The 27747-nt window shown below is 41.9% G+C and overlaps 1 protein-coding gene across 5 annotated transcripts; it reads left to right on the forward strand.

The window, feature by feature from the left end:
* stx12 (syntaxin 12) lies at nt 1-27747 on the forward strand. 5 transcript variants are annotated; one of them, XM_085962867.1, is made up of 10 exons: nt 1-103; nt 10131-10317; nt 14310-14379; nt 16577-16670; nt 18355-18492; nt 20244-20296; nt 20985-21090; nt 21574-21646; nt 22113-22195; nt 25601-27747. In XM_085962867.1, exons 2-10 carry the CDS (start codon nt 10206-10208, stop codon nt 25691-25693), a joined length of 822 nt encoding a protein of 273 aa, XP_085818993.1. In that variant the 5' UTR covers nt 1-103; nt 10131-10205; the 3' UTR covers nt 25694-27747. The 5 variants fall into 5 exon arrangements, with proteins under 5 accessions (XP_085818993.1, XP_085818992.1, XP_085818991.1 ...); XM_085962866.1 differs by lacking the exon at nt 1-103 and adding an exon at nt 110-293; XM_085962865.1 differs by lacking the exon at nt 1-103 and adding an exon at nt 110-278.

Genomic DNA, 27747 nt, shown 5'->3' on the forward strand with positions numbered 1-27747 from the left:
GACTTCTCATATTGGGCCATGATTTGACTGATAGGAGCACCGATGACGTCATGACGCGACGACAGGGCGGGGTCCACGTTGGTGACGCGCATATCACGTGATGGTAAGCGGGCTTCGCTCGGTGTCAGCTGCTGCTTTCTGGAGAGACGGCGGGGAAATAAAGCCTGGTAATCGGTAGGGAGCCCTGAAATAAAGCTCGCCTGACTGGGATTGGGACTGGTGAGCTGCTTTCCCTCCCCCTGCGCCGCCGCGTTGTGACGGACTGCCGCCGTGTCAAGGTGGGAGCTGGCTGGGTGTGTTTGTATTTGTTTTCCTGCCGGGGCGGAGAAATCCTCTTAGCTGCGAAATAGTGAGCCGGTAGGGGCAGGTGGTATCGCGCGTGCGCAGTGTGGCGAGGGGCGCAGCATTTTGCAGCTCCTCCACCCCCCCCGCAACAGGCCAGTGTGCCCCGGGCTGGCTGCTGTTGACAGGCGGGGCTGTGGCAGCATTCGTACAGCACCTTCTATAATGCAGTCAACGCAAGGTGCTTTACAGAAGGGAAATGGAGCAGTGGGGTGGGGTAGGGAGGGGGGATTCCGAGGAATGCTTTTGAAAAGAGGGAGGGGTTTAGGTACCGATAGTGATGATGGTTTGGAGGGGAAGGGGGTGCACTGGAGGCCACAGTTGGGGCATGAACTGTGATGAAGGAGGATGCAGAGGTCAGGGCATGGAGGGATTTCTTAATGCGACAGGGATTTTGAATTCAGTCTGTTGGGGATGAGGACACAATAGAGTTCTACAAGGATGGAGATAATGGTTAAGTAAGACTTGGTATAGGATTTGGAGTTTGTGGGGTGGAGTTCAATACTGGTGGGGTGGGCATTGAAGTTGGGTCTGAGGTGACAAATGCATGGATATGGGTTTCAGTGCGGATGATGTTGCAGAAGTAAGTTGTCTTGGCAATGGATAAAATATGGGGTTTGAAGTTCGTGGTCATTCCAGTGTCTGTGGCCGGCTGCCTGTGACCATTGTGTCTAAAAAGTGAAAAAGATGAGATCATTCTGGGCGGCTTGTCTGTTGCAAGTGAACGTTTCCCCAGCATAAGGGTGGCAAACTGGAGCCAGTGAGTCAATAATGCCAGTGAGTTGGGTTATTTTTGCTGATGAACTGAATGTATTCAAAATATTACTGTTTTTCTTTCAGTTGCTTATAGACCTTTTATGTATTTCCAGCATTTGCAGTATGTTATCTCATTCAAATGTTATACTGTGGTATTGCCCAAGCCCTGACAATTGAGAATTTGTCAAGCTGGCTAAAAGATTTTGTTAAGTTAGCAAGGTGTGGCTAAAATTTTTTGCTGAGAAGTAAGTTAGCAAGTTTGTGTTTTAAATTCTTCCATATATCTTTTAGTGCAGTTTAAGTTTGTCAAATTAGACATTTTATAATTGGCATTAATCTTTTAGCACTCCTGGCCAATATTTATCCCTCAACCAACATAACAAACAGATTATCTGGGCATGTTCACATTGTTTGTGGGAGCTTGCTGTGTGAATTGGCTACTGTGTTTCCCACATTACAACAGTGACTCCACTTCAAAGGTACTTCATTGGTTGGTTGTAAAGCGCTTTGAGATGGTGGTTGTGAAAGGCGCTACATAAATGCAAGTCATCTATATATTTTTTCCCCTTGTTTTCTCAAGGTAGCTGTTGATGATTCTGCCATTGCCATTCACACCTCATCTAGTCATCTTTTTGCTTCTTAACTTGTCCCATTACCTCTCTTTTTGCCTTGCAGTCAGTCAATCTCTCCTGCCTTCCAGCCTATCACAGACCTTCCCTTTGTTCTTTCCTCCCCTCCACCCTGCCCCTGCTTAAAAATCTCACTTTAATCTTTTCTAGTTCTGACGAAGGGTCCTCGACCTGAAACGTTGACTGTTTCTCTCTCCTCAATGCTGCCTGACCTGCTGAGTGTTTCCAGTATTTGTTGTTTCTCTTTTTTATGGTTATATGTCTGCAAAGAATTATTTATACAAGATCAGTCACGAATAAGAAAAGTTTGTTTTCCTTCTGGGTCCCTAAAACTGCCTGCGTTTTCACTTCCTTAATGTACTTGCGACTATGACCATGCCCAGCGAGGTAGGTCAGAGTGCATTTTGGAGTTATAAATAAACGGTCATAATTGGAACAGGAAAAAAACCTTTCTATATTGTGTCGTCCTATCCCCCAGGATATTCCAAGTCACAGGCAATTACTTTTTTTGAAGTGTCGTCACTGTCTCGCCAGTCTTCACAAAGCAAGGTCCCACAAACAGCAACTAAATGACTGGTTAATGTGTTTTTGGTGGTTGTTGAGGGTGCACTGGCCAGGACATTGGGAGAGCTCCTTTGCTCTAATTTGGATAATATCATGGGATCTTTTACATCCAGCTGGACAGCCGGTGGCACCTCAGTGTACCGCCCCATGCAAATGATAGCACCTCTGACAATGTTGTACTCCCTCAGTCCTGCACTGAAGTGTCATTTTAGATTTTGTGCTTGAGTCCTGAAGTGGGACTTGAATCCACAAACATCTGAACCAGCTGAGAGTGCTAGCCAGACTTTCACCATAGCAGGCCATTTCTGAGTCTCCTCTGCTATTTTTGTTAACCATGTTGCTGTATTGTCTTGGCCTAATGGGAATGAGGTCAGCTTGTCAACTTGAGGTCTGTGAAAAATTGAGTGGATTGGAAATGTACCGCAAAGCAAAGGCACTTAATTGTTTGTTCTGAGTTGAATATGGGACATTGCATCAATACCACCTCTTTAATGAGTGAGTAAATAAATGTCTGCAAGGACATCACACTTGAGTCACTGGAATGTACCTGTACTTTTTGAGTTTGCTTCTAAATATATTTCAGAATGTGTCAGGCTGTATGGACTGTTAGGTGAAAGTAACTGTAGTTTTTTATTTTCAAAGTTTTTAATTATCACATTCCTGGTCTCTGAATTCATCAGTAAATTGCAAGTCCCTATTTCCATAAATGTGCACAAACAATTTATTTAAAAAAAACACACTCTCTTCCTCTCCAATTGCCCCTCCCTGAATGTGCTGCGTTCCAGTACTACAGCTGAGCCCAATCCTGTCCTCTCGATGTGCACACTTACCAGCAAGTGTCATTACTTAAATGAGAACCCTGATGGATTATCTCCTCCTGTACCCCTGTTGCTGTCTGTCAGCCAGCTCAGCTCCGGTTGAGAATCGAACCTTGCAAAACCATTTTATTTTAAATTGCTAAAACCAGCAACATCATCACAGGCAGGACAGTAAAGTGAGCAGACTCCATCAATCTGAAGGATGTGCCCCTTCAGCAGCAAATTCCCAAGCTCTCACTTGCCTAATGAAATGGCATTGACTGAAATTGTGCCCTGTCCACAGTTCAGCTTGCAGCAGTATCGCTTTCTGTTTCTGTTCACAACTGAACTCTCAATCACGTATAGGATGCGGTGCTAGAAACAGTAACTCGCTGAGTTTATTTCGCAAATGTGGAAGACCCATAATTTGAATGCAGCCACAACAGAATATTGCACTGCTAATTGAATCAATTATTGTTTATTTCAATTGTCTATACAATTTTGGAATTGGAGCACTTGTGAAATCCAGTCACGCACAGCGATTTGCTCATTATTCTAAAAGTAGGAAAGGGGAGTCTGTAGCAATTCGACCCGAGTGGTGGGTTTGTGATGGTTTCAGTTGGTTCAAGATAGGAAGGATCTGGACAAAGTGTAACTGTATTTCAAAGATCAATCAATTGATTGCTTTTGTGTTGCAAAATTGACCTGGAATAATGTTGTGCTTGACCTGATGACACGTGATCAGTACTAGCAGTAAGTACTGACTCTTAAATCATTGGTTTAATAAGCTTAGGCCAGTCACATCTCGCCAAGTGCAGCCACATTTGTAACTTTTTTTAATGTTATAAATCTTGCCTCTGCATGTGCTTTGTCAACTTTTTCCATGATAAATTCCATTGATAATGCAAACTACCTGTGTAAACCTGTGATGCTTTAATTACACCTGCCCCTGCATGAAGGGGTTACAGTGCTTGCCGAATGGTGTCATTGCAGTGTGGCAAGTTTACACAGGCAGTGTCCATTAACATTTATAATGAAAATATAGAAATAAGGACAGAAGGTATGACTTTAAAATGGGGACTGAATTATGTGTGCGCACCCTTGGCCAATTATTCCCCACCCTTTAACTGCACTTCACCTGAAGACAACACTTGGCATCAACTCGCCGAGGGCAACGACCTAGAAGACTGACTAGTGTTTAACAACGTTTCAATGGTTGAATGATAAACTCGCATTTACAGTCTTGATTGAGACAGTGACTTTCGCTCAGTTCTTTTTAAATGTTTTAACTACAGTTATTGTCATGCCTTCCTAATAGCTCAATTTTTTCAGTCACCGTGCTTCGAAAACTTCATGGCCCAGAAATTCGGGTCGGGGGCTTCCCGCGGGTGCAAGCCCCCGACCTGCACTTACCTTGCGCGCTGGCTTGGAATTCCGATCCTGGGCCTGCTCCAGCTGCCGGCGCGCAGTGCTTGCGTATCCCAGGGGCGCAGTTAGTTCGATGTGGGCCATGGAGAGCCAATCGGAGCAGGGAATCTCCATTCATAAGTTTGACCGGAAGGGCTGTCGAAACTTATAAATACTACGGGCCCCAAAACATCACTAAATCTTCAAAAAAAATTTAAATCACATTTTTGAAATAAACTATAAATTACATGAAATAACTATTTTCAACAATTTAAATTTGAGAGAAATAATTTTATTTTCTAATGGGGCTAAAAATAAACTTACCTTTTTAAAGTATTTAAAAATAATAAACCTGTGGAAAAAATGTTTTAATTTTAATTCACCGCTTACCTTGTAAAAAGCAGGCCTTACGACTGCTTTTTAAATGTCTAACTTCTGGAGACTTACCCTCCCGGGAAAACATGCAAAAAAAAAAGTAAGTAAGTAAGTTCAATGCGCACGCGCAGCCTCTCCCACGCACGCGTTCGAACTCTGAATCCCTTCGTTCAGGGGAACGGAAGTGTTGGTTTCCCGCGCATGCGCAGTGCATGCAGGAAACCGGCACTTCCTATGGGTGAGTACCCTGTGCGTACTCGCCCGTGGAGACCCGAATTTCTGGGCCATTGTCTTCAAAATTATACCGTCTGCAGCAGATCCTTTACAGTGTTTAGACAATTAACTGGGGAATAATTAATATCCAGAAGATAGTAAACTAATCCACTGCTTCAAATTGCAAGAGTGAAGTCCTCTTACCCCAATGTGGCACGGCAGTCTCAAAGCTGACCCTATGCAGCATTTTGTTTCCCCTCCTCGCCTGCAGGCTCTGGTTCATGCTCCGTGTGGTACTACCGTGCTGGCCACCATTTGGTACCTCAACCAACTGGTTGTTAGAGGTATCATTTAATCTTGCAGTACAGAAGGCGGCCATTCAGCCCATTGTGCCTGTGCCAGCTCTTTAAAGAGCTGTCCCATTTCCCCAGCTCTATCCCCATAGCCTTGTACATTTTTCCTTTTTAAGTATATATCCGATCCGCTTTTGAAAGTTACAATTTAATCTGTTTCCACCACCCTTTCAGACGAGGCATTCCAGATCATAATTCGCTGCATGGTTTTTTTTAATTCTCATCTCACCTCTGGTTCTTTTGTCAATCACCTTTTTAATCTGGCCTCTGGAAACACTTTCTCCTTATTTACCCTGGTACCATTCTAGTAAATCTCCTTTTCACCCTTTCTAAGACTTTGGACATCCTAAAGTGTGTGGCCAGAATTACAATATTCCAGCTGGGATCTAACCAGTGTTCTATAAAGGTTTAGCCTAACTTTCTTGCTTTTGTACTCTCTGCCTCTATTAATAAAGCCAAGGATCCCATATGCTTTTTTTCTTTTTATAAAAAAAAAAAAAAAACTTGATCAACTTGTCCTGCCGCCTTCAAAGACTTGTGTACGTATAACCCCCAGGTCTCTGTTCCTGCACCCTCTTTGAAATTGTACCATTTAGTTTATATTTAATGTGAGATTAGAGTATGGTTCTGCAAGGTTATGGTTACAATGCGTCACTGTTCTTCATGGATGAGCGTTAGGTGACTTGGCTGTAGAAGCTATCATAGATAACTGTTGAAGGTATCCTAGTCAAGCCTGACTCTGGAAGGCGTCATAGATAAGCCTGATATTGTGCAGATATGCAAGTCATTAAAGATGACAGCGCAAGTAGATAGGACTACAAGAGGAGTCATTATGAAAATGCATGGAAAAGGTGCAGTGTAGATTCACTAGGATGTGACCTGGGATGATGGGTTCATGTTATGAAGACAGACTTGTTGGTGGTGGGGGGGGGGGGGTGTGGAAAGCAAGTTTTCTACCACTAAGAAGATTAAGAATTGATCTGGTTGAGATCTTCAAGGTTATGCGGTTAGAGATGATCTATTGTTTCCACTTGACGGTGATATAACGAGGGCACAAATTTAAAAGGACGGGACTGCTGCTAACAAAATAAAGTAGTTGTGCGTGCACAGTTCCAGTGGTTCTTGCCGGACTTCTCTCAGATTTGTGAGAAAGGCGAGGGGATGGAAATTTCAGGTATTGTGCGGTCTGTAATGTGACTTGAGGCCGATATTCGGATGTTGTCGGATTGAGCGTTTTATTGTACTCTCGTAGAGTGTTTCTCGCTACCGGGTCCTTTTGTTGGACGTGGGGAACGTTTCTTTTTCTTCTTTGGACTTGAGAATGCTTCTGTGCAGCTTCCGGTTCGTTGGCAGCAGCCACTCTCAATTTAAAATGGCAAAGAATTAATGGGAGGTTTGCATTCTCTCTTTCTCTCCCCCCCCCCCCCCCCCCCCCCCCCCCCCCCCCCCCCAATTCTCTGCATTGCTGGCACGGCCAGCATTTATTGTGTATCCCTAGTTGCCTTTGAAGGTGGTGGTGGGCTGCCTTCTTGAACCACTGCATTGAAGCAGTTTGATACAACTGAGTGAATTATCAAATAAAGCGACTTCAAATTAACGAGCAGACGGTAGTTGCTTGAAAAAGGGTATTAGTGTATGGAAAGCGAGTGGGAAAGTGGGATTAGACCAGATGGCTCAAGAAGAAAGCCACGCCAGTGCAGTTGCAACTGACCAAATGTCCTGTTTCTATACTGCAGCATCCTATGAACAACACAACAACTTCTGAATGTGTGCAAGAGGAACGTGCCGGAATTGATCATAAAAATTAACTTGTTAATCAATAGTAAAACACATTATTTTTAAATTAGTCCTTTTTAAATAAAGTGAATGCTGCCTGTTCTTGGGAGCTCCTAATGTGTTCCCACCCTTTGCTATCTTGTGTTGCTTATTGATGGTGCTCACCACGGACTCTATCTGTTCTTGACTTTGGAAGGGAAGGGCAACTGAAAGTAGATACCATTTGTTTTTCTAATTGTTTTATTTTCAGTGTTTAGAAAAATTGTTGGTATTGAAAGAGCTGGAAAAACAGCCTGAAGGTAATTTTTTAAAACGTGGCCCAAATTACAAGTTTGCATTTTACCACCTTTACTTCTGCACTTTGTACGGTACAGTTTTGCACTTTGTACGGTAGTTTCCATTACTAAAACAACCAAAACACAAGACTTTATTGAATAAGTAGTCTATTGGTCCACCACTGAAGCATATGTGAAGCAATAAAATCCTCTGCAATAGATATATAACAGGGCAATTAGATGTTCTCGAACATAGCCAATGATAATTCTCTCTGAGAAGGCAATCCATTAGTGGCCTTCCCAATTTTTATTATTCTGAAAACATCAGTAGGTGAAACGAAAACAGTGCTGTAAAGGAAAACCACAAGTGTTGTAAATCTGAAATAAAAAGTCAGTAGGTGGGCCACATTGCACGAATAGTTGTAAGAAAACACCTCATTGCATCTTTATAGCATTCATTAAGTGACGACCTTCAATTAGATATTGAATTAGTTATCAAACAGGAGCTGTGTCTGCATGAATGGCTATCTTGCACTGAAAGTGAGTTTTTTAAATATTACCCTGGAATCTTTCTAGTATTCCCATACAACTACAACTAGCAGTATGGCACCATGACATGATGATGCAATGAATTGCTTTTAAGTGACGACTCTTATGCAGTCAAATGCAGCAGCTGCCTTGCATACAAGATCCCATGAACAGCAGTGAAATGACCAGTTTTTCATGGGTTTATAGATAAAATAATAGGAGGAAAACTCTCTGTTCAACTAGTTCCATGGGAATCTTTAGCTTCAAACAGTAACCGGCAGATGGGGCCTTTAGTATCTGATCACCCCAATACACTACTCCATCAGTATTGTACTGAACTGTCAGCCGAGAAATTTTGCACTAGTCCTAGAGTGGAGCTTGAACCCACAGCTTTCTGACAATGGCGAGAGTGCGACTGACTGAGCCAAGTTGACACTGTAGCCACAGAGATTTGTAGCTCATGTAGACCAAAACAGGAGTCTGTTGTCTTGACCCTTTTTGTTTTCTTCACGTTGGCTTTGAGCCAGCAATGTGAGCTAGATAGTTGATTTAAGTCTGATTGAACTTTGTTTGGCTTGCACAGTATACCAATGACAGATGATAGTATAGAATGGTATCTAGCAGTCACTGTTTCTGTATCCCTTTAAGGAGACACTGCGTTTGGATATTTCTTACTGGGAGCTGGCAAAAGTTATCGTCTATGGGATTATCCGCTTCCAACTGTTGCGGTTCAGGGCGCTCGCATGCCTAATCAGTAGTAAGGCCCATGCTGTTACGGTGCACTTATGTTGTCATCCAATCTTGTACTGGGTCTGCCTTGTGGTCTCTTCCGTGTTGGTGGTGAATGCTCTGGCGGGGTCAGACTGGGGGAGGCGCATGAGGTGTCCATACCGGAGGAGTTGGTAATGGTCAACCAACCGGGGCAGAGGTCGTTGATTAGTCAAGATTTCGTACGGCCTCATTTAAGATTTTGTCTTGAGGCTTAATTTTTAGTGTGCAAAGTGACCTAGAATTAAATCCATTGATGCACCTACTCATTACTTTGTGTTCCCATGATTGAGTCATAGTTAAATATGGATATTACTAATGTGTTGTAGAGCTGTACTTTGTGACACCGACTTGTGTTCAATCTCCATGTGTGATGGAGGGTTCATTGTGGAGCCCATAAGTGCACTGTATCTATGGAAGTCAGGAAAACCATCCCAGTTGGAGGAAATATGCTACTTAAGTGAATTGTGTCAGTGATTCCACTGTCTTGGGCGGATTGTCATCTATTACGAAGGCAGCTGGAATGATGTTGCTGATGTGCCAAATAACTGCCTGAATCCATGAGGTTACAACTTAAAACTAAAGGCTTTTATTAAGTAAGAATCTTGGCATCAAGTTAACACAGGGCAACCATCATTCATCACCGACCCAGCCCTTATGAGTAAAACCCAGCTCTTATAAATAAGACTCGCACCAATCGGGAGGATCCATAAAGGCAGAGCTAGGGAGGAACATTAGTGGTTACACCTGTAAAACATTTACAGACATTAACAAGTACAACAACAGACAATCCAGAACAGAGTTATTTCATCACAGTTGCGACCTAGCGATTTACACTTTTACCCTGTTCCAGCTGACCTAAAGACTAAGGCTAGAGATGCCTCTCGGTCAACAATTTGTAGGCCTTCAGTAAGGATGTCCAGTTTCAGCCAAGGCCACAAGTACAGTGGGCTGAATGGCCACCTTGTGCTGCTAAATTCTACAACATCTCAACATATCTGGTGTAACACTTTTTTTTGTAACGGATTGTGTTGGTTTGCTTGATGCTGTTGCAGGTGTAACCGATAGAAAGACTTGCATTTATATAGCATCTTTCACGACCTTGGGACGTCCCAAAGCGTTTTACAGCCAATGAAATACTTTTGAAGTGTAGTCACTGCTATAATGTAGGAAATGAAAAAATGCAACTTGTTCTCTTTCTTGAAGGTGGGAGGGAGCAGGAATATATCGTTGGGAGTAACTTAAAGCTGTGCTTTGTATTTAACCAGTTTTGTCTTACCGGATACTTTAACTTTTAAGTTTGCATCAAGTTCTGAATTTTTTCCCCCTAATCTCATCCTCTTGCAGGTTTGGAGGAAGTGCTGCCGTTTCTGACTGTTCACTGTTGCTCGCGTTGGGTCAGCGCTGACCTCTTACTCCGCCATGTCTTACGGACGAATTGAGGACAGTCGTTTCAACTACCACTCGCAACCCCAGGACTTCAATACCCTCATTCAAACATGCAGTGTCAACATCCAGAAGATTACGCAGAATAGTAAGTTGCAATCAACCTGGGAAAAGTCTGACTGAAATCTTTCAGCTTAAGGAAAACTGCTTGGACTATGACTGGAAAAATAACCAGTCGAGCTACTTCTAATGAGAGAATATTTTACGTGTGCAATGAAAGGAAATTACATTCATTCAAAGTAAAATTCAGTAAGATCAATTTTGCTTCAAGATGGCTGAGCCTGCAAGTTTTTGATTGACTTTAAGCTACATAAACCTTGGTTCTAATGTGATACCTGGAATCTAGCCATGATAATTCTGGGGATGGGAGATCTTGGCTACAAGGACAAGTTGGAGAAGCTGGATTTGTTTTCATTAGAGCAAAGGAGGTTGAGTGATTTTGATAGAGGTGTACAAGATTGAGGGGCTTGAATAGGCTAGACGGGGAAAGACTGTTCCCACTAGTTGATGGTACAAGGACTAGGACACAGATTGAAGGTTTTGGACAAGAGATACAAGGGGGATGTGAGGAAAAACTTTTTTACGCAGTGAGTGGTGAGGACCTGGAACTCGCTGCCGACGGAAGTGGTGGAAGCGGACACACACAATGTTTTCAAGGGAAGACTGGATAGGCACTTGAGGGAAATAAACGTGCAGGGCTGCGGGGATAGAGCGGGGGAATGGGACTGACTGGATTGCTCTACAGATACTCGGCACGGACTTGATGGGCCGAATGGCGGCCTCCTGTGCCATTATGACTCTGACTCTATGACTTGCATTATATAAGGAATCTGTTGTAACATTTCTCCTTTTTTTCTTTAGAAAAACAAAACAAAACTGATGTACTGTGCCATATTTTAAAATCTTCCCCACAGCACCTTCCAAGTTATCTCTTCTGTCTGTGCACTTTTATTTTGTTTATGGGATGTGGGCGTCGCTGGCAAGGCCAGTATTTATTGTCCCTCCCTAATTGCCCTTGAGAAGGTGGTGGTGAGCTGCCACCTTGAACCGCTGCAGTCTGTGGCGAAGGTACTCCCACAGTGCTGTTAGGTAGGGAGTTCCAGGATTTTGACCCAGCAACGATGAAGGATCAGCAATTAATACTTCTAAGTCAAGATGGTGTGTGACTTGGAGGGAAACTTGGAGGTGGTGGTGTTCCCAGGAGTGCATTTGAATAGCCAAGTCTAGAGTTAACAAAGGCATGGATGAGGGTTCCGTAGCAGATGAGCTGAGGCAAGGACTGAGACGGGTGATGTTACGGAGGTGGAAATAGGTGGTCTTAGTTATGCTGTGGATATGTGGTCGGAAGCTCATTTCTGGGTCAAATATGACACCAAGGTTGCGAACAGTGTGGTTCAGCCTCAGACAGATGTTAGGGAGAGGGATGGAGTCAGTGGCTACGGAACGGAGTTTGTGGCGGGGACTGAAAACAATGGCTTCGGTCTTCCCAATACTTAATTGGAGAAAATTTCTGCTCCTCCAGAACTGGATGTCGGACAAACAGTCTTAACAATTTGGAGACCGTGGAGGGGTCGAGAGAAGTGGTAGTGAAGTAGAGCTGGGTATCATCAGTGAACGTGTGGAAACTGATGCTGTGTTTTTGGATGATGTTGCCAAGGGGCAGCATGTAGATGAGAAATAGGCGGGGGCCAAGGATAGATCCTTGGGGGACACCAGAGGCAACGATGCGGGAGCGGGAAGAGACGCCATTGCAGGTGATTCTCTGGCTACGATTAGGTAGAGAAGAATGGAACCAGGCGAGTGCAGTCCCACCCAGCTGGACAAGAGGCGTTGAAGGATGGAATGGTCAACTGTGTCAAAGGCTGCAGATAAGTTAAGGATGAGGAGGGATAGTTTACCTTTGTCGCAGTCACACAGGATGTCCTTTGTGACTTTGAGAGCCGTTTCGGTACTGTGGCAGGGGCGGAAACTTGATTGAGGGATTCCAACATGGAGTTGCGAGAAAGATGGGCACGGATTTGGGATGCGACAACACGTTCAAGGACTTTGGAGAGGAAAGGGAGGTTGGAGATAAAGCGGTAGTTTGCAAGGATGGAGGGGGTCAAGGGTTTTTTTGAGGAGAGGGATGATGACAGCAGATTTGAGGGAGAAGGGGACAGTACCTGAGGGGAGAGAACTGTTAATGTCAGCTAATATGGGAGCCAGAAAAGGTTACTGTGAATAATGTATATCATCCCACATACTAACCCATGTTAGACTGAAAAATGGAATTTAAAGTTTACAAGTTCAGTTTAAACTTGTAGTCCCAGCCATAGAACAATCAATACTTTGCTAAGCTTCCCAAAGAAAATGTGAGCCAAAGGAGGGAAAAGTAGATTCTAACTGGAAGAGCATTCAATTGAGAGGGGAGCAAAATACACTCTCTTCTACTCCTAACGCACAAAACCGCGAGGGAAGAAAATGTAACGTGATTGTTCTTTTGAACTGGTAATTGAATGAGTGGGACTAGGGTCACCAGCTCCAGTCTCTGGAGCCTACAATCCCGGTAACACCCATGTAACAGACTGACTGCTCTCAATAAGAACAGAAACAAACTCTGTCACCGTTTCTAATTAGAGGCTGTGTTGTAGGTCCCCATTCTGCTCCAAGGTCAAAATGAGCCCATGATCATAGACCAGTTACACTACATACTTTGCATCGATGGACTGACCACCTTGAAGTTTCTTGCCTTTAGCAGAGGACACTGGTCTGTTGCACAGCTGCAGTAGGTAGGGCTAATGTCCATATGTTCTGTTGAAAATAAATCTTCGTCTTGCATTTAAGACAGCTGTCTGCCTTGTTGGGGGTGGGGAGGAAGCGAAGAGAAGGATGAAGGACCTAAAAACATAAATATGGTACTCCTAACTGCCACTAAATAGATAAGTTTTGAGCTGTATCAAACATTCCTGAGGGGTCGTACATTCAAATTTGTGTCAGAGAAAGCATCGAAATGCTGAGAAAATCATTTCTAATGTGCGGAGAAACTTTGCCAACAGAAAATACTTAGAAGTAGTTTTCCAGAATTACATATTAAAATGTTTTTTTTAAGAAAGAAAGCGAGTCTGCACTCCAATGGACCTGAGAATCTGCTTTGCAATAATCAACCTTGTGACAATAGAGACGCACTAAGTTAGACCCAGCTGCACTTCAGCTGAATAATACACTATGCATTACACTGTGTAAAGCTTCTGTCCTTATAAAACATCATGACCTCCCACCTGCACAGGAGATCTGCCAGTCTATTTAAAATGGTTTTGTGAAACTTTTAATGCTGCATAACCTAAGTGAGCTCGTGGCACAAAATGGGTTCAGCTCCATTTCTATTTTTGATATTGTTCAAGTTGCATAAACTTAAAACTGAATTTAAAAAGTGAGCGCTGCTTCCTTTTCTGATCAAACTAATCTATAATGTTGCTGTCCAATTCCCTTGGCCACGATTTCTAGTCTGGCATTTATCTCCACATTTAACATTGAAACTAAGTGTTTTAGAATGGAATTCCTATATGTAAACTTGCCTGTAACAATGTAGTTCTCGGCTCTGGCCAATAGAAGCTGTGGAGCAAGTTGTTGAAGTCTCTCGACTCTTGACAATTTGTGCAATATGTACGTGTGTGTGTGTATACACATGAACAAAAATAGTTTTAAAAATTGGTTCCTTGTTAATATGAAACTTTAATATGTAAGCTCTGTATACTGTTTTTTATAATGGTGCTTATTTCATACTTTAAAACCTGCAATTATAAGTTGAATTCTATAATAGAATAAATTTGTCACTGAACAAAATGCTGCACCTACCAGTACATAGCAATCCGATGGTAAAGACTGTGTTAAAGCCCTGTGTAACGTACCTTTTTTTTTTTGGATTGGCGGTTAATTGGATAAGATCCATTTGTTCTGTTACTGAATAATTCAGCAGTGGTTATGCTGGACAAAAATTGCTTACGTATGTAATTGCATTGATCAGACGTTTTCATGGTTCGGGTATTTGCTGTAATCGTGTTTAAATACAAGGTAGATTTGATTATCTGCTATTGCCTACAGCTGCACAGATAAATACAATGGTGCAACAACTAGGAACACAACAAGATACAAGTGAGCTTCAGGACCGGCTGTAAGTATATATGTATGTGCAATGAAGTGGTGTATGATTGTACTATAACTTATCAAAATATTTGAGACCTGCAGACACATTGTGCAACTAAGTGGATGTTATGACCATGTATTTTTGTCTGTTTATAGCACACCCATGAGTGTAGTTAGTTTACAAATCTGTCAAAATTCCATCGGTTTAGGTTCAAGTCACATTTGCAGAGTAGATACTGCACTCAAGTCATCTTTCTTTAAGTCACAAGAACAGCTATTCTGTAGAAGCAGTAACAAGCCCGAATAGAAAAATGCATAATTTAAAAGCACTTTAAATATTCATTTATTGAGCCGTAGTGGGTCGGTGTTTTAATTATTGACGAGAATTTGCTTGCATGCTCAACCCTCTGGGGGGGGGACTACTTTGGTTATATCTCTCCTTACTCGGCAATAAGCAGGAGTGCAGTTAGTTAACCTGGTTAATGCTATTGTTGCCACACTTCTGCTAGTTCTTGCAGTTGGGAGTGATTTGATGGTGTATTGAGAAACAATTTTTGGTTCCTTTGGATGCTGCATTTTACATTGAGGTCTTGTATTTCAATTGCCTCCTAAGTGTTTACAGATTTCATCTTTGCAAAGCGTAATTAGTCTTGGCAAAACATTCTCCATAATTGCTTTCTTAGTGGGCGATAGATGGAAAATCTAGGCTACTAAATAAATTGGGCAAAAGCAAAACTTTAGTCGTAAGTAACTCCTATTCATAATCCCTCAGAGCTTAAGGATGAGACTCCAGTTTCTTGGAGTTCATTTCTTTTGAACTGCTGTCTTCCACTTGTCCTGTGCTCTAGAGGTTTGGGCATTGGTATTATGTGAAATCCATCTGGTGGTCTTGGAATAACTGCATGTGTAACATTGAAACCTTTTGCCAAGTCCAAGTTGAGTTTTGTGTGCAGCCAAATATTGGTTTGACATGCATCCAAAATGTTTGGATTTCTTTGGTTACTGGTGCTTCTTTATAATTCTTGAGGTTAACTGGCAAAACAGAAGGAAGTTTTAGAAATCCAGCAATGGTGAAGAAAAGTTTTAAGCTGCCACTGACTCTCAGTTCCTTGAAATACTCATGCCTACTCGGGATTCTATCTAGAGGGTTAGAAATATTCTTGCAGTTTTACCCACATCACTTGGGTATGTGTCCTTAAAACAGATCTGCGGACCTCCATTGCAAGCATAGCATAATACAGGACGCTATTCTCTCAAGGCAGGATCATGACCAAATGAAGGATGCACAAGAGGCCATAGTTGGAGGAAAGAGTTCCGTAGGGGGTGGTAGTTGTAGGGCTAGAGAAGGCTACAGAGATTGGGAGGGCCGATGCTATAGGAAGATTTGAACAGGAGGTTGAGAATTTTAAATTTGAGGTGTTGGGGGACCTGGAGCCAATGAAGATAGAGGTGATTTGAGCGGGACATGGTTTGGGATCGAATATGGGCAGCAGAGTTTTGGATGAGCTGAAGTTTATGGAAGGTGAAGGATGGCCAGGGGCGTGTTGGAATAGTTGAGTCTAGAGATACAAAGTGAGGGTTTCAGCTGCAGAGGCAGGCAATATTACGGCGCTGGAGTTCTGTGTCATGGAGAAGATATGGGTTCGGAATCTCGCCTCTGTCGACTAGAGGGCTGTGGTTGAAAACTAGTGGCTGGGGAGGGGGCTGGAATCTATGGCAGGGAAAAGACAGGAGCTGCTGAATGGATAGTCTCAATCTTAGTGACAGAAGTCCACAAGCTCCTGGCACTTGGTAGAGGGGGCGAAAGAAAGACTTGTATTTCTATAGCACCTTTCACAAACTCAGGTTGTCCCAAAGCGCTTTACAGCCAATGATGTACTCTTGCAGTGTAGTCACTGTTGTAATGTAGGGATTTAAGGCGATGGTTGTTGGTAGAGGAAAGAAGCTGGCATGCAATATACTGGAGTTTCAATTAAAGCTTAATAAAACACACTCAGTAGTTGTCCAACTGATGGATATAACTTCCTTTGCTTGCATTTGCACCAAATTCAGTATTGCACTATAAAACTGTGCCCTTTATGTATTGCCATTATTACTGATTATAGCATGAAGTATTCATTAACTATGGGTCCCAAGTTTTAGAAAAAATCTAATTGCCATGAAATTGGCTAACATGAAAATTTGTTCATTTTCATTTTAGTTAAATGTTTTATCCTTTTTTGTAGGCAACAGCTGCAACACTACACAAACCAGCTCGCCAAGGAAACCAACAAACACCTGAAGGAGCTTGGCTCATTGCCTTTAACATACACTGAGCAGGTGAGTAATTGTACAGATGACCTGCCACGTCTGGGACCTGGCTTAGAATCCAGACACACAATTATGGTCCTCACTCTGATAGCCTTGGTAATCTAAAATGGAAGTGAGTCGCAATCTCTGTGCAGCTCCCAGGCGACATAAACAAGCTCAGACTAGTCAGTAATTGGTTTGAATTTAACAGTTCATCTCTGAGGCCACTAAGCTAGAGGATATGAGGGAATAAAAATACATCACCAATAGTCATTCTGAGCTTGGGGTCAAATCCTGTTCATTAAATCAGATGTGCCACTCACCTGAACAGCTTTCTTTCAGCGCAAAGTTTACTGTTTGTATATTTTTATATATTGTCACCTGGCCAAACATTACATGACATAAATACTGTACTTTCTCTTGGTCTTTTGAAATAGGGTAGCAAAAGGTTATTTTATGAGTTAGCAACCCTATGCAGTTAGAGATGTGTTAAAGCTGGTGATCCTGGCTGTCAAACCTCTGATTCACCATAAATACTGAGTTATAGAATTTTCATCCTCTGTTTACACACACATGTTTGAACACAACAGTGTCTTGTACATACTGATCAGTAATCCCTCTTGCTTTTCAATGTTCTGCATTATTGGAAGTGTGTGTGTAAAATTTTCTATCAACTATAGCTGTCTGTTGGAGACCTTCTGTATCAGGTCTCCAACTCAAGAGCCTAAGCACATCAATTAGCAAGTGGCTTTCACTGATAACGCTGGGTTGATTGCCTTCTAACCCACCCCCCACACTCCCTACATAGAATATACAGCACAGAAACCGGCCATTTGGCCAAACTGGTCTGTGCTGGTGCTTGTACTCCACACGAGTCTCCTCCCATTCTATTTACCTCTCAACAGATTTTGTGTTCCTTTTTTCTCATGTATGCATCTAGTTTCCTCTTGAAAGCCTCAACCACTTTCTGTGGTAACGAGTTCCACATTCTAACCACTCTTGAGTAAAGAAGATTCTGCTTATTTCCCTATTGGATTTATTAGTATCTATCTTGTATTTATGGCTCCTGGTTTTCGATTCTCCCACAAGTGGAAACATTCTCTCCACATACCCTGTCCAAACCATTCGTAACTTTAAAGACCTCTTATCGGGTCACCCCTAAATTTTCCCTTACTAAAGAAAAATGCCCCAACCTGTTCAATCTTTCCCAATAGCTGTAATCTATACATACAAAGGCAGTACTGGCTGATTATTGGCCAATACAGTGCTTTTACATAATGGCCGCTCTGGCATTGTATCCAGTCCTGAGAATGCTATCCTGGAGGGTTGACCATGCAAGCCACGGGTAGGAGGGGGGAGAAACAAATTTACCAAATGGGTGCTCATGTAGGCAGTCCCTCAAACCTGAGCCTCCTTTGCATATAGGTAGCACTTCCAACTTCAACTGTTTTTATAAATAAAATGCGTGGTGTATGAGTTAATGCAGTATATCGGGAAGTGTTATGGAAAGCATTCTGCCTTCCATCTAGAGTAACATTTCTCTTCAAAATAATTGTAGGATGAATCAATAAGGTTATGTGGGACTGTAGAACAAGTGTATAGATCTTAAAATTCCATACTGTGTTTTCGAGCATGGACAGTCCAGTGTTGATATGTAAAATATATATCATGCACTTAAATTCCAAATAGATTCATTTTTCTTTTGCAACTGCAGCGTCAGCAGAGAATGCAGAAGGAGCGTCTCATGAATGAATTTTCTGCAGCTCTGAACAACTTCCAAGCAGCGCAGCGGAAAGCTGCAGAAAAAGAGAAGGAGTCTGTAGCAAGGGCACGAGCAGCATCACGCCTCTCGGTAAGTAAAAACATCCGTGAAGTCTAACTTAATATAGTACATGGACAAATCGCACTCTCTGCTCATGTAGATCGCCCCTGCGAAACGACAACAAATTGTATTTGTATCGTGCCTTTAACGTAGTAAAATGTCCCAAGGCGCTTCACAGCAGCGTTGTCAAACATTTGACACCAAGCCACAAGGGGATATTAGAACAGGTGACCAAAGCTTGGTCAAAGAGGTAGGTTTTGAGGAGCATCTTAAAAGAGACGAGAGAGGCGGAGAGGTTTAGGAAGGGAATTCCAGAGCTCCGCCTAGGCAGCTGAAGGCATGGCTGCCACCGGTGGAGCGATTGAAAACTGGGGATGTGCAAGATGCATACAGGCCATACCTCAGACTTTGAATTGGTATTACTGTGTTCAAGATCCTGCATAGTGCTGTTACATTTTGCCCCACTCTAACCTTAGAATTCAAACATGACCGAAATGATTTGGTGCAAAAACAAGGGTATACAAAGGCAGGGCACGTGAATTATGATTCTAATTAATAGGAGTGAACTTTGGGGAGGGGTGGTGAGAACTGCATTCCATTTTTAAATGCTTTGGTTTTTATTGTGTTATCAGCCGAGTCGTTTCAACAATCTATGGTCACTGGTTCCCTTGTAAAGCATTGAGGCCTAGGCCAGTGTTGCTCTTGAACTGTTGATGGGTGCATGGGTGTAACCAACAGTAGCTCATCTTACTTCTCTTTTTCCCCCCCCCCCCCCCCCGCCATTGCACAACCTCAAACCTATAATACCATACTATGGCACAGTGCAATGGAGCCATTTTTATATCTAGCTTTGATTGATTTATTTTAAGTTTGGGATGGGGCGGGGGATGGAAATGCTGTTTCTAAACTGAGTCGCTAAAAATAAGGCTATAAGCATGTTTAAGGAACAGAAAATTTCATAAGTGTGAGGTCCCAGTTTATTTTTTGGATGTTTAAATCTGCAGGAAATATCAATGCTAATCTGGTAGAGCAGTGGAAAATAACTCGTCCATTATTTGCACATTTTATTCACCTTGGGAGCCCAATGTTAGTTATCAGTAATTTTATGATGGAAGATTGTAAATAAGCTAGTATTTTTATTTATCTGTAATTTGGCAAGTTGTTCCAGGACCTCCTAGTATTTGAGCAGGTAGCAGTCATTTGGATTGCAAACCTGATGATGTATAATGTGGGCAACAATAAGTGAATACAGGTAGACTACCCTTTATCCGGACTTCCGAAAACCTCTAAAAAACCGAAGGTTTTTTCGTTCAGCGTAAGTCGTGCGTACGACTTACGCTGAACGAAAAAACCTTCGGTTTTTAGAGGGTTCCGGTTTCGGAAGTTCGGATAAAGGGTAAGCCGTGCGCACGACCCCCCCGCCGGCCCCGACAACCCCCCCCCCCCCCCCCCCCCGCCGGCCCCCCCTTCCGAAATCCGAAATTCTCCGAAAAACGAAACTCGGCTGGTCCCGAGGTTTTCGGATAAAGGATAGTCTACCTGTACTTCACTTGCCAGGCACACTCATTGTAAATGGCGCTGTCTGTTGGTGTAGTTTTCTGCTACTTTGCTTGCTGGCAGAAATAAGGTACTACATCAGAGCAACACTGAGCTTGTATGTGATTTGCATTGTGACCAGGACACTTTCAGTCAAGTCCTGGATGTATGTTTCTTCCTCTATCCTCTCTGCCCCAACCTCCCAAATTTAGCTTTTTTGACAACTAAAATTTAACTGTTTCCAGAGTGGTTTCAGCGATGATGAGCACAAGGAAGAACAACTTGTATCATTTGAAAGGTAAGGATGTGAACTTATAATCAGAAAATCTCTTGTAAAATCTTGCTTTGAAATATTGGGGGCTGGGGGTGGCTGAAATGCAGATAGCACACTTCCTTTCACTTCTGGGATCTACTTACAAATCCACCTCCGACTACTTGGATGAAGGTCGCCTCCTTTTTGGCTGTATGGGTATATTGCAGGAACATATTTTGAGGTCGTCGTCTCAACCTAGTTTTTATTCGTTCATGGGATGTGGGTGTCGTTGGCAAGGCCAGCGTTTATTGTCCATCCCTAATTGCCCTTGAGCAGGTGGTGGTGAGCTGCCACCTTGAACTGCTGCAGTCTGTAGTTCCTAGTGGATTGGCTGCAATTTTTCATCAAATAGGTGCTGTGACGATGGGAAGGATGCCTGATGTTGGAATTGGGGAAAAGATTCTTCCTGCTTTGTGGTTGCTTTTCTGAGGTTTGAATCAAGCAATTGGGATAAAATATGGGGAACTTCAATTGCCCTCGTGCCACAATAGTCCATTCTGCAGCACTAACATCCCTTACCTTGGTAAACACACACAATTCACCAAAAAAAGAACATTTTTCTAACTCCACAGGATTGGTAACATTTCATTTGGACTGGAAAAATAGAAAATCTTACAACTTGCAATACAATGCTCAAAGCTGTGCTGAACGAGTTGCGGTTTTATTTTCATAGTAATGATGATTGGAGTCAGGCACAAGCTCAGTCTCAAGATGTGGCAATAACTGAAGAAGACCTGGAACTCATCAAGGAACGAGAGACTGCAATCCAGCAACTTGAGGTTTGGTATTCATTCATCAATGTATAAATTTATTTAAGGTGCATGGGTTGCAAGCGTGATGCATGCTAGCTGACTGAAATTCTGTTCATTTCTGCTGGTTATAAGCTTTTGCTGGCAGACGTCACGTATTTGAATCCACTTTTTAAAAATGTATTCATGTGTAGCTTTTGGGGAGGGAGGACGAGAAATCTGATTTATGTCTTGTCTGCTGTGAGTAGTGACCTTGCTTCTGTAACTTCACAGATTTTAATTGAACTAGTGTCTTTTGGTTGTGCCTTCCTCCCACCTCATGTATTACATGTCCCAGACATGGGTGGTAATTTATGTAGTCAAATTCACCAGTACTGGAAATGGTCTTTGTAGTGTGAATTCAAACCACCAGCAAAGTTTAAATTACTACCCATTACAAATTGTGAATTGCATAGATTTTCTCCTTGATTGCTTAAGCAATGTGTTTAAACTACTTTATTTTCTCTTGTCCAGGCTAACATCTTGGATGTCAACCAGATTTTTAAAGACTTAGCAATGATGATCCATGATCAAGGAGATATGATTGGTAAATGCTACCTTCCATTAATTCCCTTGAATACTTTCCTTTGTTCAACTTTGTGCTCATCTAGTTGAGAGTTGTTGATGCTGGGAAATTGAATTCCCCCTATGTCGGCATCAGACTCCCAGCTCAGCTACAGCACTGTTGGATGTTAAAGCTTCTTTTGCTCTGTAGAACCAAAATTGTTCCATTTTCTACACCATGATTGCCAATTAGTGCCTAGTTTAAAAGGGGGGGGGAAAAAGAGGTGAGAGGAAAGAGGAGTGCATTTATATAAGTGCCTTTCAGGACGTCCTGAAGTGCTTTACAGCCAATTAAGTACTTTTGAAGTATAGTCATTGTTGTAATTGTACTGTGGGCACATTATCACCAGGAACTGGATGATTTTGTAAAAAAAACACACCCAATTGCTTTGTGATGTGTCTAAAGCTTTGCATTCAGTTAAAGCTTTTTCTTGATTGGTTTCCTACAGATAGCATCGAAGCGAATGTGGAGAGTGCAGAAGTGCATGTTGATCGAGGAACTAACCAGTTGCAGAGGGCAGCTTATTATCAGGTAGGATTACACTGTTCTTTCAGTAACAAACTGCACACCATGCTCACTTACTTCCAAATTGCAAGGTTACCATCCATAATATCCTCATAAGGCATGCTGAGTTTTTAGAACCATAGAGGTTTGTTGCACAAGGTTAAGCCATTTGCCCCATTGTTTGTGCCAGCTTTTTGCAAGAACAATTGAAAACTATCGCACTACCCTGCTCATGTCCTATCTTCCTCTTTCAAATATTTGTTCCAATTTTCCCTTAAAAGATGCAATGGTCTCATAAGGACACACAAAAATAGGAGCAGGAGTAGGCCATACAGCCCCTCGGGCCTGCTCTACCATTCAAATAAGATCATGGCTGATCATCGAACTCAACCCCACTTTTCCGCCCGACCTCCATATCCCTCGATTTCCCCTAGAGCCCAAAAAATCTTATCTATCTCAGCCTTGAATATACTCAAAGATTCAGCATCCACAGCCCTCTGGGGCAGAGAATTCCAAAGATTCACAACCCTCTGAGTGAAGAAATTCCTCCTCCACTCAGTCTTAAATGGCTGCCCCCTTACCCTGAGACTATGCCCCCTAGTTCTCGACACTCCAGCCAGGAGAAACAGCCTCTGCATCTACCCTGTCAAGTCCCTTCAGAATCTTGTATGTTTCAATAAGATTACACCTCACTCTTCTAAACTCCAGAGAGTATTGGCCCATTCTACACAATCTCTCCTCATAGGACAGCCCTCTCATCCCAGGAATCAATCTAGTGAACCTTCGTTGCACCGTCTCCAAGGCAAGTATATCCTTCCTTAGATAAGGAGACCAAAACTCTGCACAGTACTCCAGGTGTGTTCTCACCAAGGCCCTGTACAATTGTAGCAAGACTACCTTGCTCTTATACTCCAACCCCCTTGCAATAAAGGCCAACATGCCATTTGCCTTCCTTATCGCTTGCTGTACCTGCATGCTAGCTATCTGTGTTCCTTGCATGAGGATACCCAAATATCTCTGAACGCCAACATTTAAAAGTTTCTCACCATTTAAAAAATATTCTGTTTTTCTATTCCTACCAAAGTGAATAACCTCACATTTCCCTACATTATACTCTATTTGCCACCTTACTGCGCACTCACTTAGTCTATCTATATCCCTTTGCAGACTCTTTGGTGTTCTCCTCACCAGCTTACTGTCCCACCTAGCATTGAATAGTCAGCAAACTTGGATACATTACACTTGGTCCCTTCATCTAGGTCATTAATATAGATTGTAAATAGCTGAGGCCTCAGCACTGATCCTTGCGGCACCCCACTAGTTACAGCCTGCCAACCTGAAAAAGACCTGTTTATCCCTACTCTTTTTTTTTCTGTCCGTTAACCAATCCTCTATCCATGCTACTATATTACCCCCAACCCCATGTGCCCTTATCTTGTGTGATAACCTTTTATGTGGCATTTTATTGAATGCCTTTTGGAAGTCCAAATATACTACATCAACTGGTTCCCCTTTATCTACCCTGCTAGTTACATCCTCAAAAAACTCAAATAAATTTGTCAAACATGATTTCCCTTTCATAAAATCATGTTGACACTGGCTAATCATGTTATGATTTTCAAAGTGACTTGATGCCACTTCCTTAACTGGATTCTGGCATTTTTCCTGACAACTGATGTCAGGCTAACTGGCTTGTAGTTCTGTTTTATCTCTCCCTCCTTTCTTGAATAGATTCTAGATCTGCTGGGACTGTTTTTGAATCTAGGGAATTTTGGAAGATCAAAACCAATGCATCCACTATCTTTGAAGCCACCTCTTTTAGAAGCCTAGGATGTAGGCCATCGGGTCCAGGGGATTTGTTAGCTTTTAGTCCCATTAGTTTCTCTACTTATATTAATGTTAAGCTCCTCACCCTCATTAGACCCTTGGTTTCCCACCATTTTTGATAAGCTTTTTGTGTCTTCTAATGTGAAGACAGATTATTATTCCCCATAATAATTTCTCCTGTCTCAGCCTCTAAGGGACCAATGTTTACTTTTGCTGCACTCTTCCTTTTTACATACTTGTAGAAACTCTTCCAATCTGTTTTTATATTTCTTGCTAGTTTTCTCTCATTCTCTGCCTCAACTACTCCAAGGCAAAGCATGCCATGCTCCAGTAACCTGCTGCATTAATTTCCCCATACTTCTCTCCTGACACTCTTAATAACTGCTCAAAATTGACCTTGTCACGGACTCCTGAACCAAGGAAATAGTCTTCCCCTATTCACCCTATTAAAACCCTTCATAGTTTTAAAACCACTATCCAATCTTCCCTGCTCCAGTGGGAATAGTCTTAGTCAGGTCAAGTCTCTCCTCATAACTGTAATTTCCCATCCCTGGCATCACCTTGGAGCATCGATGCTGTATGTTCTTTATGCTTTTAATGTGCTTTCTATAATGGGATGCCCAAAATTGCACTCTAACTGTGGCCTAACCAATATTTTATACAAATGTATCATTACTGTTGTACTCTAATTTCCAAATATTCTAACCTGTGTTGTAATATTGCGGAACTCCTGCGATCTCAGTGCAGTATGTTGAAATCGAGATTCATTGTGACATCTCTTACTTTAACTCATTTTTCCTAGCACCTCAAAACTGTAGATCCTTGCATCACATTTTTCTCTCCTGTAACCATGTAAAACCAAAGATTAATTTTGCCTAACCAGTACTAGTTGATTTACCTGCACTTCCAACCTACTCTTCAATGTTGAAGATGTCCTGTTCTATTGGCCTTGATCCTTCACCTATGTTAATTTACAATGAAATGGTGCAGTGTATCTGTAATAGAAAGGGCAGTCAGTCAGTTCTCTTTCTGCTACAATCTGACAATTGCTGCTTCCAACAAGCAATAGTAAACTTACTCATTTGTTCAAAACAATTGTCACCTTTTATGTAATGTTATTTTGCAACAGGTAAAGCAGATAACCCATATAAATTCCTTCAGCTTCATTTTCCACTTCTGAATGTATTGGGCACTCTCTTGCTTTGTTATTTTAGTAAGTCTTGCCTTCAGTACCTTTTTGGGGGGGGGGAAAGACATTTTAAAGTGAATGTGATAAGTCACTGTCCACTTGCTAGTGGACATGGAGCCACAATACTTCCCTCTAATTAACCAATTTCTTTCTGAAGGGCCTCACTATTGCTACTGTAGGAAAGGGAAAAATGTTTTGCTGCTACAATTGGGGGTGTACTACTTGGGTTCGGGCTTGGGCACATTGAGGCAGAGTTACTCAACATGTAATTGTAGTGTACGATATAGGAGTGCTTGGTGCTGATGGTGGGTGCCCGATATGGAAGGTGTTCATTCTCCAGTAATAACATCCCTTGCATTATTTGAGCACAAAATAAAATTGACTTAGTCACCTTTTTTGTATTTTTGCATTTTCAGAAAAAATCCCGCAAGAAAGTGTGCATCCTGATTATAGTTCTTGCAGTGGTTGGTGTCGCTTTGGGCCTTATCATCTGGTGGGCAGCCAAATAGAGCTTCCTTGCAAAACACTGCTGCTCTTCTCCACATGGGAAAAATTGGAACTGTACACCAACTGAAGTCAATAGACAATTTTCTCAGCCAGTTCACTAAGGGTGTGTAACTTATGAATATGCTGAGAATTTCATGAAATGAGACCCAACACCTAGAAAATGTTTAGAACATTATTTATTTTATGTACACAATAATCAGTTAATGTAAGATTTACCCTTTGTTTCTGTATGTTTGTGCACTTGTAAATTAAAAAAAAAAAATATGCTACTTGTCTTAAAGCAACGAAAATAGGCCTGTAAAGCTACATCATCCAATGTGTTTTATAATAACATGCAAGTGGTTTGGATTTTCATGTCATTCAGCCAGATTTTACACTTGGGGGAGTCCAACATGGCAATGATCCTTTTTTATCAATTTTGCAAGTCAAGAAACTATCACTTCTCTCCTCTTCCCCTGGTCAAATGCCACTATGATGTAATTTCCTTGTTGAACATACTTTGTCCTAAATTTGTCGAAAGCAAAAGAGTGTAAAATATGGAATATCAATCATTTTGGTATCTGCCCTGGTGATCATCACTGCATACTAGTGGATTTTGCAGCAATGTAATTTTTAATGGCAAACATTAGACCAATGATTCCTGGCCAGTGATCCGAAAGCAGAGGACAAGAATCCTTACTGTAATCGAACTGCTGCTATTCAATAGGTTTGAGTTGGTTAATACCTTTTTTGGTTCCTCCATAGTTTACTAATATAACCCGAATTGTACATTGCAAACTTTCACATGGATACCAGTCTTCCAGATTTCAATAATGCTTTGTTTCAATCATTTTTGTACTTTAGTTTTCTTCTAGGATGGGAACATGTGAAACTACTTCTCGGCCTTGGATAGACTAAGTTGCCTGTTACAGGGCTGTGTCTCTTGTGCATGGCTTGAATAGAGTTCCACATAAAACAGATTCATATATTTTGTAGTGATTCTTTGTGTTATGGCGTGATTCCAATTGTAGTGGTGCAGGAATTATATTTTTACTGCATGGGAGCGAGGAATCAATTCTACTGCCCTTAAACTTCCTTGCACCTCTTCTATAAAGGCATAAGTGTCTGTCTTGACATACCAGTACACCAGAACTTTTGGTGTATGAGATTTCTAAAAATAAACTTGATTGTCTCTCTGTAATTTCTCTGTCCACCAAGCAGCTCAGTTGGAATGGTGGGAGTATAAACTACTGAGTGACTGTCATCAACAGAGCTTTGTGATTAGCTGGCTTGGAGAGCTTGTGGGCAAGCTGATTATTCCATGTCGGTGTCATGACATGGGCTGTAACAGAGCTGTGAAAATTGGTCTAACAGTGTAAAGCTTCAAATAGATGATTTCTGGATTTCAACTCCACTAGCATCTCTGCTGAGGTTTTTCTTGTCTGTTCTCAGTCAGACCAATAAATATATCTATTTCAACCTTCTGTGGGAGTAAACCATTTCACCAGGACTTGCTGCAAAGTAATAGAGCCTCTAGTTGTGAATGGAGTAGATGTTGCAAGCAGAGATCAAATTCTGCATCTTCATCTTCAGGAGGCTGGGTGGAAGGGAATAAACATCTCTGGAATAAGGGAAAATTTAAAGCAAATAAAACAATGTAAAATTAGGTGTTATTTTAGAAAATGGTTTATTTTTTGTCTAGTCTAATCATGCACATTTCTCAATGTAAAACTAGCACCTCTAGCCCTATCAGGATAATCTGTTCTGGAATCGTTTCTTTAAAAGTGCTTTTCCCAATGGATTTTCATAGATTGAACATAATCCTTGAATATCTTTGCACTCCATTGTTTTTGCAGAATGCCATACAAATAACCAACAGCTATCAGCTTTGTTGAATTCCTTTGTTTTTGTGGCCATGCTCAATAGGAACTTGAAATCTAAATGTCTACTCTGATGTAAACCATTCCATTTTCTGTATTTTACATTATCGCATATAAAATAGTTTATGAAAAAGCCAACATTTGGCTATTTGATTTTGGCATTCTGTTGTGAATAAATGTCCCCCACCCTGATTGTA

This window comes from Somniosus microcephalus, chromosome 20 (assembly GCF_052327205.1).
Source record: "Somniosus microcephalus isolate GS21.2 chromosome 20, FLI_Smic_1.0, whole genome shotgun sequence".
Lineage (NCBI taxonomy): Eukaryota > Metazoa > Chordata > Chondrichthyes > Squaliformes > Somniosidae > Somniosus > Somniosus microcephalus.

Coding starts and splice junctions, on each gene's coding strand:
- stx12 (XM_085962867.1), top strand. CDS start 10,206: ATGTCTTACGGACGAATTGAGGACAGTCGTTTCAACTACCACTCGCAA. Junction 20,297..20,984: donor CAACTTGTATCATTTGAAAG/GTAAGGATGTGA, acceptor TTATTTTCATAG/TAATGATGATTGGAGTCAGG. Junction 21,647..22,112: donor TGATCAAGGAGATATGATTG/GTAAATGCTACC, acceptor GGTTTCCTACAG/ATAGCATCGAAGCGAATGTG.